The 16,479-nt window shown below is 38.9% G+C and overlaps 1 protein-coding gene across 20 annotated transcripts in view; it reads right to left on the reverse strand.

Annotated features, from left to right (window-relative positions):
* Positions 1 to 980: 980 nt before the first annotated feature.
* Positions 981 to 16,479, reverse strand: part of LOC128364148 (transducin-like enhancer protein 4) — a 32,730-nt gene continuing 17,231 nt past the window's right edge. For 7 of the 20 annotated variants that reach the window (XM_053324686.1, XM_053324685.1, XM_053324688.1 and 4 more), the window contains 13 exons: positions 15,020 to 15,036; positions 8,822 to 8,944; positions 8,210 to 8,263; positions 7,961 to 8,113; positions 7,371 to 7,503; positions 6,737 to 6,924; positions 5,964 to 6,040; positions 5,584 to 5,833; positions 5,182 to 5,429; positions 4,307 to 4,454; positions 3,008 to 3,158; positions 1,303 to 1,379; positions 981 to 1,088 (listed from right to left, as the gene is read on the reverse strand). In XM_053324686.1, coding sequence (XP_053180661.1) covers positions 981 to 1,088; positions 1,303 to 1,379; positions 3,008 to 3,158; positions 4,307 to 4,454; positions 5,182 to 5,429; positions 5,584 to 5,833; positions 5,964 to 6,040; positions 6,737 to 6,924; positions 7,371 to 7,503; positions 7,961 to 8,113; positions 8,210 to 8,263; positions 8,822 to 8,944; positions 15,020 to 15,036 — 1,727 coding nt within the window. Of the gene's footprint in view, positions 1,089 to 1,302; positions 1,380 to 3,007; positions 3,159 to 4,306; positions 4,455 to 5,181; positions 5,430 to 5,583; positions 5,834 to 5,963; positions 6,041 to 6,736; positions 6,925 to 7,358; positions 7,504 to 7,960; positions 8,114 to 8,209; positions 8,264 to 8,821; positions 8,945 to 15,019; positions 15,037 to 16,479 lie in introns of all 20 variants that reach the window. The other 13 variants (XM_053324674.1, XM_053324679.1, XM_053324678.1 and 10 more) reach the window with 6 other exon arrangements.

Below are 16,479 nucleotides of genomic sequence, written 5' to 3' on the forward strand. Positions count from 1 at the left end.
TAAAAAAAATCCTAATTTATCTTATACTGTCCCTGAATGCAGCCCCTTTGTTTAGACTCTGTCTTAAACAGACTGTTTTAGCTGCTGTGCCTTTAAGGCCCCCTGATGAGCCCACTCTGTTCTGATAGGTCTGTGGTCAGCCCACAAATGCTGTTCCTCAGCAGACGTCAGTCAGCTCTGGAGGCTATGTAAACATACAATAGTAGTAAGAGTTCACTTCTTTTTCTCATTCTTCACTAAAAATGTCAATTTCTCATATACATCCATACATGTTTGAGCCTGAATCTGATCCAAAATATGCAATATGTGGACAAGCCAACAACAACCCATGGAACAACCTTAGTGACAAAGACTACCAAGGGACAGCCATATGTGGATATGCATGAACAATCTGACGTCAGTCCGATGGAGAAGTAAAGTTCGCAAATGAAGCATTCGGAGCAGGTTGAAGCCTGTGCTTTTGACTCAAAGATGGTATTTTTACATATTTTCACCTCAAGTTTTGGGACTTCAGCCATGTTTAAACAGACATCTGACATCATAACACTATATAAAAGACAGAAAATTACAAAAAGCATGTTATGTCCCCATTAAGCATGCAAGTACACACAGAATAGGCTACATAGGTAAGTATGTGAACAATGATGCTTGTGTTGCTGCTTGTTTATGCAAACGCATTCATAAAATGCACATATATCAGAGGCTTAATCATCCACTCCAGACTCAGTGCATGTGGACATTCACTCATCTCACATCAACAAAAAGCCACTTATTAAAAAAAAAAAAACTCTGTGCTTGGTTCTGCTTGTTCGTTTTGATCCACAACCAGCCAATAAGTCAAACGGTCACAATCCAGAAAATGTTTGGTTTGTTCCATCCAAATCCATTTTATACACATTAAAAATTGTACATAAGGACGGAGGCATCGCAGAGTGCCCGGATGGGCAGATGGCCTTGTCATTTTATGACTGCAGCCCCTCTTAGTAGATGACCTCGTAGACAGTCGCTTTCTTATCTCCTGAGCCAGTCACAATGTACTTATCATCTATGGAGATGTCACAGCTCAGCACCGAAGAGGACTCCTTTGACTGTAAGGGGAATAAAAAGATGTGTGACAATGTAAAAAAGTGCCCTTGAGACATGAGAAAAGACCAAGCGGGATGAAAACCATGTGTGTAACAGAGAGGTATTGAAAAGAAGACTTGATATGATTGGTCCACAAAACGTGTAATATCTTGGGTATTTAAACCCCCTGGCCTCGTTGCTACAAGTAATTAATGTAATGTGTTCTTCCACAGTTACCTGGAATATGCTGGCTCCATATGGGGTTCTCCATGCGTTGAGCAGATTGTCTTTTCCAGTGCTCACAAACCACTTCCCTGCAAAGGATGGCAAACTACATTAGGCTATATCAAAAAAGAAATGTTTGCCACAAAACTGAAGCACACTTCAATTGCCCCACTGACTCAGATATAGCAGATAACCGTCAGTCACAAATTAAAGCATTCAGTAAAGAGAGCTCTAACAAAACAAGTGACTCAGCAAAGAGTTTGAGCTTCTCTTGATTTTAGCTTTCTTCTGTGCCTGACTGTGTGTAAAAAAAGGGGGGACAGCAGGTGGTGAGAGGTGAAAGAAGATGTAGTGCCTCAAATCTACCTTTATTCTGAAAGTGGGAAGATTTTTTAGTAATTAAAAAAACAACAACTCCATTCTCACTGAGCACCAACTACTCATTTTCACCACTGGAGGGCGAATTTATCCAGACTGTTAAATACAAAAATACAGTGCCCAAATACTGACATTGTGGTCAGCAACGCTGTGTTTGACTAAACAGTATTTATAGCTAAAAAAAACCCAAATCATTTTAGTGCAGATATATTTTCCATAATCCCATATTAATTATTCACAACACAGTACTGTATTGACAGACTGATACCTTCAAGATAAACTAACTGATTACAATGCAAACACCAAAGTAATCTGTTTGTTACTGCAGATAATTCAGACCAGTAGTCCTTGATAAATCCACTATCAGTGAAACTCCATTCATTGATACTGGATTTATCCAAACGTTTTAATATCCCTAAGTATAAATAATAAGTAAATTATATTTCCTATAGATTTCTACAGCATGATTTCTTGTTGAATAATACATTCCTCTGCAAACAATGTAAACCAGGTAAACCAGTCTGTAACACAAACCTGTCACATGTAGTCGCAGTTTTTCAAATGCTTCTTAAAACAATAGTCAGGTGCCCAAATTAAAATTGAAACAAGGTTTTCTTGCTGTAATTATTCCTGCTGTTCACAATAACCATTAGAGGATCCACTTCAAACGTACTTACAATGAAAATGATGGGAGACAAAATCCAGTCTTTGTTCTGAACAAGAAAGTATTTCAAAGTTTATCTGAGGATAATATGAGGATTCAGACGTCTGATTTAATCAAATAAAGTGGATAGTTTCCACAGTTACAGTCTCTTTGGTAAAAAAAAAAAAAAAAAATCCTTCTTTGTGTCTTGACAGTGTTTTCCTGTTCAGCTGCAGTGGAATGATCATCATTTGGCACTAAAAAGACAGTAACTTTGTAAGATGTAAGATATTAACTTAATTTAACTAATTTGGGTGTCTGATGCCTCATATTACTGTAGCTTCAAATAAACTTTTAAATACATTGTTGCAGAGAAGGTGGGCTCTTACATTGACAGTGCATCATGAATGGCCAGTATGAAGAAAAACGTGTCAATGTTCATTTGGACACCTTTTTAAGAGTTTCCATGTAGCACTATAATCCTGCAATATCTTTTAATCTTCTCTACCATGTAATATCATTCAGCATAGTTCATGTCAAAGTGTATCATAAACAGTTCTCATCAGTTCATTGCAAATTTGACAAACACTGAGATTTCCCTCCTTTTCCTTACGATCATTTAAAAACAAAAAAAAAAAACAGTGTAAGCAACATGTTTTAAGACAAAATCATCTCAGTAGATTTATTAATTCTTACCGCAGTGGGCAAATCTGAGTGAGAGCACACAGCTTTCATGTAGGTGGAGCTGGTACTTGTCAGGTTTGGTGACATGTAGGACCTCCACATTACTGTTCTCCATCCCCACTGCCAGCCACTCACCCGTTGGACAGTATCCCAGTGAGAAGATCTGCAGTGAAATCCAACAGACACATTTTTAATGATAGTCTTATTTCTTAGTTCATGCAAATATTATACATAATCATCTTTTATATCAGGTTAGGGATTTTTTCAGAGCATGGAGATTTTGTGCTTGTATGTGGGGGTGGGTACCCATATTAACATATCTATGAATGCTGGCAAAAGTCCACTGCATGCTTTTCAACACCACCATAAACATTTCATTCCCCGACGTACTAATCTGTAGAAACAGATGGCTGTTTCAGTTTCTTAAATCTTATTAAGTTTGCAACAGTCCTACAAGCTCTGGCAGAAGCGCTGCTGCAGAAAGCAATCATACTTTATGAAAATAAGGTGGGTGAATGATTTAGCCAATTCTCATTTCTGAATCAAATCTCACAAATATTCTTTCCAGATGATGACAACCAAAAAAAAAAGGATGCTGGGTATGAACCTGATAGCTTGATAAACCTGGTAAACATGAAAAGTATTTTTTCTTTGCCAAACCAGTTATATGAGATACTGTTGAATGGCATAAGCAAACCATCTGTCTCTTCATGTCTTTCCTGCCCTCTCTGAGCTCTCTTTAAAGCACACTCATCTCCTCCCGTGCACATTGGGATTGTGAAATGGGTCTTTTCAGGAAAATTGCAGTAATGGACTATTATTGCTGCTCTTCTCTTTACCTGAAAAAACTCAATTCTAACTGCCTGTGTTATTAGTGTTAAAGGTACTAGAACAGTGCAGCTCAGTCTGGCCTTCCTCGTGTGTTATACAGTATGTTCTGAACTGAGCTTGTAAATTACTGCAATATGACAAAGCCTGCGAGTGTAATCACACAAACTGCAAATGGCTGTGACTTGTTCTGTGATGTGCCATTTTCATAATTTTCAGCATTCTACTTTAACCACCAAATAATAAAAAAATAACATGCAAAACCAATCCTTTTGATCACACAACTTACACCTGGAAACAACTGGATAAACTGAACAAATTCCACATTATAGCTACACAAACTACTCATAGGCCATTTCTATACAGGGATTTACCAAATACACAATGCCAAACAAAGGCAAATTATGGCAAATTACACCTTGTAATAGCTGTATGTGTTGTTGCAGCACTTATAGACATATGTGTGTTATATGCACTGTGTACCTGTGAGGTGAAGTCGTGCTGCTGCAGCTGCCGTCCCTCTCTCAGGTCCCAGGACCGGACAGTGTTATCCAGACCTCCTGTCCAAAGCTTGGTCCCATCGTTAGAGATGTCTATACAGCTGGCTCCGTCGGTGTGGCCCTGGAACTGCCTGCAGAAAAACACAGTGTCACACATGACATGACATATCAACATTTTTATCTATATGCAAAAATTTTATGACATCAAATATAATAATTTAGCAATATTATAATATGAGTATTGATTTAAACTGTATGGCAGTTTACATAATTTCAAGAGTTCCATTTCTTTGCATGAGTTGAAATTAAATAAATGACTTTAAAACTAACATGTAATGAGCAAGGAGAGGAGAGAAAAGTCCAAGAGGAACTTATTAATTACATCCACCAATAAAACTATATTTCCAATGCCAAAGATATACAGCATTTATGGAAAAAAAATATAAAAACGTTTACTTCAGTCAATATGTACTATATACAGAGGTGATTTTATTTATTGACTGATTTTTTATTTACAGTACTATGCAAAAATTTTAGGTACTTAGATGTTTAGATTCTTATTCATAATGCAATATGATCGGGGAGGTGTCTGACTGTTCCCAAATGTATCCTATAGCATGACAATGACCCCAAACATAGATTGGGATTACAAGAGGAGATAGAAGCAAATGAGATGCATAAATCCACAGAAAAACTGTGGCATCTTCTCCAAGATGCAGGAACAACCTACCTGCCAGTGCTACAGAATTGTTGCTTTTGTAAGCATCCTCACTTTACTTTTAGTGCCTTAACTGTATGAGATTTTACTGTCCGGTGCTAATCCAGACTTTAATAAATCCCACTGCCCAGCTTCCATACCTAACCAGAGTCTGGTTGTGAAGGTCCCAGACAGCTATGTTTCCATCGGAGCAGCAGGAAAAGCAGACCTTGGAGTCAGGGCTGATGGCCAGAGCATAACAAGCAGGTGCTGACGAAGTGAGTTCTGCCTTGATCCGTGGAGTTGGTGTGGCCAAATCCCAGATTGACAAAGTACTCGCCTCGCCTCCGACTATGAGAGTCCGTCCATCAGGAAGTAGTCGACAGGAACGGATGTAGTTATCTCTGTTCTGATGAGACAGACAGACACAGAAGTACCAGTTTATGAATCAGTTGCTGTAATCAGTAACTATTTATAAAACAAAGGAGAACATGCACTATTTTAACCATGTATGATGTGACAGTGTGCTGTCATGAATGAAAGGGTCACTGCAGTGCACTCACAAGGCAGTCCAGCTGGGATACAGGGGTCTTGTTTCCCGGGTGACTGATGTCCCACACCTTGACGCAGCCCTTGCCGCCAGTGTAGACATGACGTGTTGGGTTACTGATGGTGACAGCACACACCACCTCCCCGTGGCTAAGAGTATTGATCTGTCGTGCGTGGCGCGGGATGCCGGGGCCGATGAGTGCATCCGGAGGAAAAGGCACAGGCTGCATTTGTCCATCGGCGCTCACATGAAAGGAGTAAGCACTGGAGGGATAAAGGGTGGCAAGAGAAAAGGGGTTAACATGAAAGGAGGAAAACAAAAATGCAAAGGTGACAGAAAAATGGGAATAAATAGTTTTTTTTAAACTTTTGAGAACTGGGAGAGGAAACGTACGGTTTTCCACCTGGAATGCCCGACAGGTTAGGAGGAAGGCCAGGGACACGTATGTGGTGGTGAGGATCAAATCCCACCTGTAGAACATGAAGGGCGACACTTTAAAACCAATTCAGATACACACAACTGCTACAGAAATTAGTTGGCATTATAATACAGATAATTAGCAGGAGTCAGTCTGGTTGCAGGGTGCATGTATGAGCTATAATTAAGACCATTTAAAAAAATGCCCCCCCAAATAGTTAATATGCATTTATTTGATGATTTGCAGAACAAAAGACAGAGTTTTATTTGTTTGCATGAGTTGAAACAAAGGACTTTAAAACTAACTTATACTGTATAATGAGCAAGGAGAGGAGAGACAAGTCCAAGTTTATTCATTACATCCACTAATAAAACTATATTTACAATGCCAAATATATACACAGTTTATGTACAGAGGTGATTTTATTTATTGACTATGATTTTTTATGTACAGTAATGCAATATGCAAAAGTTTTAGGCACTTTAGATTCTTATCCATAATGAAGTATGATCAAGGAGGCTACCTGCTGATCAAATACAACTATTGCCCACTATTTTTTCACTCACTTGTTTTGTCTGCTAACACATGTGGAGCCAGTGGTTGTAAAAATCTCTTTTTAAAACATCCAAACTGGTTTAATTGTCTAATTTCAATGTTATTTTGCCCTGTAAGTAAGTAAGTTGTTACTGACAGGTCATGGTTAGGGTACACATATACAGCATGCATGTGTTTGTGTGTCTTCAGGTACCACTTGTGTGCGTCCATAAGCAGCCACAGCAGCAGCAGCCACCGCGCTCATCTGTGGGGAAATGTTATGCAGACCGGTGTAGGCTGCTCCCGCTCCACTCAGCTCTCCATTCATACCCGGGTGAGGAACCATTCCAAACGGGCCGGGGTACGAGCACGGCACTGCCAGCGGTGTGCGGAGACCAGGAGCTATAAGAAAAAAAACACGGTCCGATGCAAATTGTGACATATATCTCAGCTTTACATCCAGGGTACAGAAGAGATTGAGCTTATACAACAACATAAATTTCAAATATTGTGATGTTCTGCCTCAAAACTGACTTTGTAGTACAGGCTAAAACAATACTTCTTTGTGTGCTCATAAAAACAACAGATCACAGGTCTATTTTTTTATCTATATCTACTACAGGGGGTTTCAGTTGTCTAAAACATCTAGTTGATCCATTACATTGTCTGTTTTGAGACACATAAGCTTCACAAATATAGTACTTATTGCATATTGACTATATTAGATTGCATTATATTGTAAAGGTGTCCCTGTTATTGTCTAATATATAAGCTATCTCCTCATACACTTGGAGGAGTTCTGGCGCTCTATAAAAAACAAACAAATTAAAAAAAACAGAAATACTCACCCAGCGCCTCGATTCCTGCTGGTTTACTGGGTGCAGACCTCAGGCCCGGGGTGACGGTGCTGCTGGGAGTCGGAGCATCAGAGCGGGATGTGGGGGTGCTGGACTTGGACACAGGCGTTGTGGACTTTTCATTCTAAACCATAAATAAAAAAACTAAGTAATCACTTAACATTCATCTAAATATTGATTTCAAATGGGGCAGATATCTTTGGGTTGAGAGCTAAAAGACACATCCAACAATTTCCAAATTCAGTAACAGAGCAGAAACATTTAAATAATACAGGAACCATTCATGCTTTGACAGAGTTTATGACTCATAAAATTGATATTCTATAAAAATGTATTCAGTGCTGTTACACGCTTTCTGTACCAAATATAATTCAGGATTTCTTTCATCCAGATTCTACCCTTTATTTGCATTTTGCTTATAATTTATCAACAAGAGTGAGCCATCTTTAATACCTTAATTCTCTTCTATACCTTACCTAAAATGATTACTTATTATCTTCCTAAATGCCTAAAAATAGAAAATTACCCTGAGAAATGATGAAAAAGAAGATCAGAAGGCTATAATTACCCAAATGACTCACCAAATTAATCTCTTTGGATTTGGATGAAGGTGTGCTGCTGGAGGAGGCGATGGAGGAAGGACTCAGGGGCGCATCCTTCTTCAACAGCCGACTCTTGTCCAACCCGTTCTCCCGAGGAGAGTGGGCAGGACTTCCTCTGGGAGACACTGGATCCTGTTGAGGGTGAGTACAGATGAAGACAATAAGACAGATACATTTTTTTGATCAGGTAACATAAAGAAGATGCCATGCTGTTAAACCGTGTTGTACCTCATTGGACACATCCACTACCAAGTTGTCATCGCTCTTCTCTCCGTCACTTTCCTGGCAAAGACACATAGAAAGAGAACAATTGACTTTCATTTCTTTTACTTTACTGTTATTTTGGATAAAACAAGTTGAGGTCAGGAGTTGATGTCCATTTGCTGTTGGCTACTTTTATAGAAAAACAATCACACTACATTTACCGTCTATAAATAAAGATATTAAGTGCTTTTATCCAATTGAGTATCCCATTTATATAATAAAATTAAAACTGCTCTTATAAAATGAACTATTTAATTGATGCTCTGAAAGAAGACTATAAAGACTCACTTATTCATTCCTCTATTAACTTTCTTTGGTATTTTTTTCCCTTTTGTTTTAATTATTAGATTAAAATGAGAGTGTCCAGATGGCTCATTTGGCTGAAGTACAAGTCGTAAAACTGCAACATACTGCGTTTAAATCCCAGCTACAGCCTTTGTCATATCAGGTCTCTCTCTGTCTTTTAGTCAACTGTCCAAAAGAAATGCAGAAAGTGTGTTTTTGTGCAATAGCTTCACAAACACAGTGCTGTGTCTAAGGTTGTCTTTGTGTTTGTTTTTAGTAACTTTAACTCACGTAGCGTGTAGAGGCCAACTCCTTATCATCTGTCTTCTGTTTCTTGCTGTCAGAGGAGTAATCGCTCGAACTTCTGTGCTTCTCTCCAGTCCGAAAACTGGCAGATGGAGACACAGATGAGCTCTGGAAGAAATAATAACAGGACACTGAACAAGAGTGGAAGAAAACATACACTGTAAAGCACACCTGCTTCACACTCATCACGGACATGTCTAAAAATGTCCCTTTGCTGAGAAGAGTCTATTTCTCCCACAAAATACATAAATACATACATACTGGTACATGTACAATAAAATATAAGCTGGAGTGTATTTCTTAGAGGTGGATTTTTTTGAAACTACCTTCCACCAAAGAAATAGTCTCAATAAAAATAGATGTTTTACAGATAATCCAGAGTAATGGGAACTCTCTGGAGAGACATGTTCCTATTTAATTTCTTAAATATATTTTTTTAAGGCTGCATTTGACACCACTGTGGCAGAAATATCAAAGACAAATAACTCTGCTAAACCTGTAAAACCTGCACAAATTAATTCTATCTGTAATAAAATTATTTGTATGAGTAGATTCCTAGCACAATTATAATTTAATACAGTCAAGAAAAAGAAACAGTGCACAGTAGCAGCAGTAGTAGATCACCAAAGTAGCTCTAATATGGAAGCATGCTGAGGTAAGGAAGCAAAGAGGGACTAAGATCACCTGGCAAGATAGACCATTATAGACGGTGATGGAGGAAAATGACTAATGCCCTACACCAAAAACAAAAGGGTGAAAAGCATACCAACATAGTTAGTAGAATAAAACTTAAATTCTACAAATCTTTTACATTCTACTTCTACTTTGAGCTAAAATGGGACAAAGAAGGCTCTAAGTGTGCCAGACACAAAGTGATCCACTTCACAGCTACATTTCAATTTCCACATCATTGTAAAAACTCCTGCCTGTCAAAACTGTCTCATTTCTACTGTACCATACAGTACCAAAGCAGCACTGCATCCTTGACAGAAAGACTACACGATCATGACTTGAACTCATCAGCATTATTTTGAGGTTGGGAGGCAGAGGAGGGGAACCCATTGATGTCCCTCTCTCTTTTCTTAATCAAATATGGCATCCTTTAAATACCATTACTGAAGGATTAATCCTCTTTGAGAAGCGAAGATCAAAATAAGGTCAACTAAACATTTCCCTCTTGCTCCGCCTGTCCCTCCTGATCGCTCTCTCTCTCTCTTTCTGTCTCTCTCTTGGCGTCTCATTGGGAGGCGCTCCTTACACCCGGCAGACGACGAACAGAGAGAAGAGAAATAAAGCGGGACCTTTAACTCGACCTTTCCACTAACTCACGCTTGTAACCTTTTCACTGCCCTTTGCCGTGCTGCAAGTGTTGATGACAAAGATTCTGTGGGGGAGGAGTGAAGTTCCGTGTGTACGTTTGTGTGTGTGTGTGTGTGTGTGTGTGTGTGTGTGTGTGTGTGTGTGTGTGTGGTGGTGCCGCGCTTGTACTCGTTTACATTTTAGTACTCCATATGTGCAAACAAGGTTGAGATGTGTGTCTCTCTCTGAGTGAGACAGAGCAGGTCGATTCCCCCTTTCTCTCTTTCTCTCCCTCTCTCTCTGTTTCCAGACTGATTAGATTAATTAGCCTGCAAATTAGCTCTTTCAAAAAACATCAAGGCAAATTAATTTTGCTGTAGAGACAAATGAAGGCTCCTCCGGCAGATGGAGCATTGTGAGTATGGAGACCTGTGCGGAGTGTTCATTTACCAGTACATCATAATTATATTTTCCTCTCATTTCAAATTGACTCTGCAAGTCCTGATAATGACACCTGTAACCTCCACTGCTGTCATTTTTTCCCCAGCCTTTACAAACAGACTGACTCCCCTGTGTCTCTCTAGTAATCAGAGATTTGCAGGCCCAGGATGACCAAGCTGCTCTTGTAAATAATAATGTTGTTCAACACCATGAAGTCATGGCTCAAACGTATCATCATCATGACAGTCAACTTTTACAGTCGTTTTCTGCTATTATTATTACAGAAAAGATTATTATCAAACGAAGCATTGCTGTCTTTTTCAGGATTGCCTTAGTCACTCAATTGCACACATTCACACCTGTTAGCTGCCCAGTACAACCATCGCCTGACCTGTTGGCCACTGTGTACCGCCGAGCTGTTGAGGGTTAAGGGTTTTGCTCAAGGACACCTCAGAGGTGGTAATGAGGAGTTTCTAATGAGGAGTTATAAGTGCTGCTCTTTTACATCAGGGATCGAACCAGTGACTGGTCCTGAAAATAAAGAAAACATCTTTAAAAATATCATATATGCAATTTACGGTGTATAATTTTCCACTAAATAAATGAATGAGAAAGAGCGATAAATGGGCACTTGCACCTTGTACAAATTGGAGGGAGCAGCAGCCGTGATATTGCAACTGTGGGTCAGTCAACATGTGTGAATGTGTAAAATATTATTTCCTTTGTGCAGTACGAGACTGGAGATGACAAATTGGAAATTGAGTATAAATTTGATGAACTATGTGTCATTTAAGCTTCACTTCCCATTGCCCGTAGGCAATACTACATAAGTGAAATATTAATCCAGTAATACATTTACAAGAGGGCAACTGACATGGATATACATTTTCATGAATATTAAACATTACATGTATCACTTCCTGTGTCCTCTATGTGGAATTTGGCCCCGTCCTGTGAAGGCCTTCAGATTTCCCTGACCAAATGTGGGATGGATCTGGTAAACCTGGCAGGGTTAGGGTTAGGCAGGTGCTGTAATGTATGTACAGCACCTGTAACTTCCTGCGGCAAGTAGGTGGTTCTATGACTGTGACTTAAAATTGACATGATGATTGATATGTTCAGGCCTGGACTCTTATTAAGCTTAAAAAATTTGGGGCAAATTTGAACAATGTATATTCAAGTTACAATAACTTCCTGTTTCACGGCATAACATGCAAATTGACAGACACACCACATCAAGAACTTTCCATTAAAATTCAAATATCACCACAAAGGTCTTCAGATGTCACCAACAAAATTTGAAATAGCTTTGGTTAATCCCCTAGGAGTTTGTTGAAATACAATTCCAAAATAGCAATGAAATGGCAAAAATTGCACAGTAAATGCAAAATGGACATACTTTCTGTTTGGCGTTAGGGTGTAGCTCCAAGAGGCTTTCTATCGAGCCATCTTGCCACTATTAAACTCGAGACCCATATCAGATATAGCTGATCCTCAGCTTTTTGACGCAACATGGACGAGAAGAGCTCTAAGTGCTCAGAAATGTCAACAGGGAAAGACAACAAAAACATAAAATATGATAGCTCCTGAATTGACCTTAAAAACACAATATATTGTATGTATTTGTAACAAATTCAGCCATTCATACAATTTGTCATTGTTACATGAACACATCCAAGACCCCACAAATTTGCACATTACTGCTGGCAGTTTAAGGGCTGCGACTAATGACTATTGTCATAATTGATTAATCTGTTGATTATTTTCTCAATTAATAATTTAGTTGTTTGGTCTATGAAATGTTAGAAAACAGTGAACAGGGCGTGCAGGTGGTCAAGTGGTTAGAGCGCATGCCATGTACGCAGCCGACCCCGGTTCGAACACCCCCTCTCCCTCTCCCATGTTTCCTGTCTATGCCGAAAAAAATTAAACAGTGAACAATCTCGATCACTGTTTCCCAAAAGCCCAAGGTATCATCCTCAAAATTTCGTCCCAACCAACAGTCCACACTAACCCAAATATAATGCTATAGACAACTAAAGAAACCAGAAAATATTTACATGTAAGAAAAAACCAGAGAATTTGGAGATAGTTTTCTTAAAAAATGACTCTAAGCGATGCATCGATCATTGCTGCTCTAAGGCTGTTAACAGCACACAGCTACTGATCCAATCGGATTATCTCTAAAATGTATGAGGGAAAAGAGAAGAAAAAACAGTGAGAAAAATAGATGTGTCTCTTTGGGAATCCTGCATTTTATTACATGTGTTTCTCAGCTTCGATGGCTCTGCAAACACCAAAAATCTTTATGACTCTCGGTTCAAGTCAGTTGGTCTAATCCATCACCTCTGATCCTTCTGTTCGGCTCAATTTGTTTCGTATTCTGCAGCCAACACAGCATGGAAAGCCTGACTGTATGCTGCATACAGACTCTTCTTTTAAAAATAGAAACAGGCTACAGCTGTACATCTTGTTTCTCTAACAAAAAAGTTTGAGGGCCACTGCAACAATCACGCTAACAACAATCTACAGCAATCTTTCAACAGGTGACTCATCATAAAGGTCAGCCTAAAGTTGAAAGCAGCTTTATTTAGAAATTCATTGTCTCCCTTTTTTCAAAACATATACGCTACACAATCAAAGATGGAGACTTTGTTGTTTGTTAAAGTGATTTTTCTTGAATCATTAAATCTATTTGTCTTTTAATTACAACTACTCCAAATGATTGAACTCCTTTTTAGATGAAGGGGATTCATCACATGATGGACTGAAAGAGAACATCACAAATACACACAAAAAACCTTCAAAAGTAAAAATCAATGGATGATAACTGAACCAACAATTAGCTTCATTTAAAAAGTGCACTCAATCCCACCACCAGCAATAGACCTGAGGAGGTGCAGTCCTTGAACACACCACGACTACATAATTGACTGCCTGTTTCGGCAACAATGAGCACGCAGACGCACATGTACGCGCCGTCTACACCCACATACCTTTATCAGCGTGTGAGGAGCTAACGCCAAGGACATTAAGGCACAGATGTTCATGCAATTCACAAACACTGTACCCTGTGGACTGTTGCCAAGGCAACTGTAGACCACTGACAAGGGGCTTATTGGTTTCATGAAGTGACTGTTGGCCGCCATGTCAAAGAGCAGCTCTGTGTGTGTGTGCGTGTGTGTTCTCACGGGGCGCTAATGAAAGGCATTCATCATCCTGGTCTCTCTATCTTTACCACTGATTTCTGACGACCTCACACACACACAGACACACACACACACACACACACACACACATAGCCATGGGCACACGCGCACACTGCTAATCGCTCCCATCATGGTGCCTACAGCTCTGGTAATGTGTGCGTGTGTCTGTGGAGGAGGATATACTACATGGGGGGCAGGAGATAACATATTAAACATTCCTCCTGTCTCCACCTCCTCCAAAACACCAGAGAGCACACAGCTCGCTAAACTCATGCATGTGTGTGTGTGTTTTTGAGGGTGTGTGTGTGTGTGTGTTCACCAGTGGAGCACGGGCTGCTGGAATAAAGAAATGCTAATCTGCTCATTGAGTATTCAACAAACCAAATGTTTGCCTTGGGAAAAAAGCTCCGCTTAAGGGACTAATTACTACAAGCACTGGATGTAATGTTGCTCTTTTCCGCTGCCTCTTTCTGCTTCCTTCACTAACCAGCCTTTTTCTCATCTTGGGGTTTCTCTGTCAGTCTCCTCTTCTTTCTTCCGCTTTGTCTCCATTTCCCCATATCAGTGTCTTAAAAGACATGATCTTTTTTTTTATAGTGAAAGAAAGGCATACATAAACGGCTGCTGGATCAGAAGACAATAAAATGCTCTGATGGGGGTTTATGGCAGGAAAGAGTCAAATCATTATAGAATAATATTAGTTTAATGAGCCACATTAAAGATTATTTGTGTTGTGTGAAGTATGAAGCAGTGAACTTCGCAGTTTTACATTTATGTGCGCATAAGTAATATTTAATATCTTACAAGAGACACATTTAAAATGTTCAAATATAGTTTAATATTTAATAATCTCTCATTCTCTTTCATTTCATATTTCACCAGATTTAATCACAATCATCACAATGTACTGCCATTTAAAAACATAGAGTTATTGTTGGAAATAACACTTCATCTTCATTACAACCAGCTGTGGCTCAGTGGGTAAAGCAGCTTGTCCACTAATCAGAAGGTCGGTGGCTTGATAAATACCAACTTTGCATGAGTAGCTTGCCACCATTTGAGTATGAATGTGAGTGTGAATGAGCACTAGAGACACTGTTTGGATAAAAACGTTATATAAGCCATTTACAATGCTATGTCTTACGTCATTTCTTTGTTGTTTGTAAGAACAAGACAACAGGTCAGACTGTGAGAGGAAGGAAGAAAAAAGAAAGAAAGGAAAGGAAGGACTTACCTTGACCGAGTCTCTCTCTGTGGAGGCCGAGGGTTGGAGGAAGAAGAAAAAAAATTACTTGAAAAGGCATTTAATGTCGGAGTAGCAAGCACAAGATAGCTTCAAAATATACAAACATTAAAAAACAACAACAAAACACACACAGAGATAAATACAGCTAATGATGGATTTGCATTAACATTGATTGTTCGAGATAGCATTAATGCAAGGTAAGACTGAAAGTAAATTTACTGAGGATTTTCCTGTTTATTTTAGATCAATGCCAACTAATTAGCATTTAGCAGGTAGCTGACAGCATGTTGAGCAACAAAGCAGAAACGCAGGATTATACTCATTATACACAGTCACTATTCATCAGTGAAGTCACTCATAATATGAAGACCTTGTTAGTGTAAAAATAAGATGTACATTATAGTAGCTTTTGGTGTACTAAGATGGCTGTAAATGCTGTATTGAGTTAACTCTGATCTAATGTGGCTTAATGCTGCTCAAAATCCTGCCAGAGGTTACAGAACATCTGGAAGGCTGGAAAAAGATGTCTGGAACTTCTGTCCTGCAATTGAATTCTGTAATTTATCGGCCAAAATTAATGTTGAAAGCGATATAACTGCAATAAGTTGATACTGATCAACTTATTGGCCTGGGCTAAAGCTGCAACGATTAACTGATTAATCAATCAAATCCTTTTTGAAAAGTAAACATGAGCTCTGAGAACTTGTAATGGATATTTTTCACAATTTGTTGACATTTTACAGACCGCACAAATAATCAATTAATCAAGAAAATAATCAGTAATCAATAAGGCAAATAATTGTTAGGTAAAGCCTTTTATCAGATCAGGCTCTAGTGAAGATCCCTTCTATCTTAAAGTATATGCACATTGATAAACAGGGACTCAGCTAGAAATGGAATTGCATTGTTATTGATTGTGCTCCTAATGGGGTTAAATATTACCTGACTTAGCATCTGTTAGCTTTACTGCGGTGATGGGTCAAGGTTGACTGCTTCACTGCACAGTAAAAACCCTCACAGCCATGCTGCAACAGTGTAATTAAGAGCTGGCACACTGTTTCTATCACACACGGAGTCTCTATTTACTGCAATTAAATGCTTGAGCTCAAAGTCAGCTCAACGAAGAATTAAAGGCACTCTGTGTGTCTACAAGAGAAGAGAGGCATCATGGTGGTTGTGTATCGCTACTTATTAGGCCAATTAAAATGGCATAATGACAAATCATTTTTTAAATTACTTTAACTGCTGTTCATTCAGAGTGCTAACAATTAAGCATCAGCCAGTACAAGTTGTGATACAATTCATAATCTTGACTGAACATTGTAGACATGTACATTTTATTTTGGGGTCATTAACTGAACAAATGATAAAAGCTGCAGTAAAAATATTTAATATCTGGAGCACCTTGGTAGCTGAATGGTTACAGTACAAGCCACATAACTGCAACA

The sequence above is a fragment of the Scomber japonicus genome, chromosome 9 (assembly GCF_027409825.1).
Source record: "Scomber japonicus isolate fScoJap1 chromosome 9, fScoJap1.pri, whole genome shotgun sequence".
In the NCBI taxonomy this organism is placed as follows: Eukaryota; Metazoa; Chordata; class Actinopteri; order Scombriformes; family Scombridae; genus Scomber; species Scomber japonicus.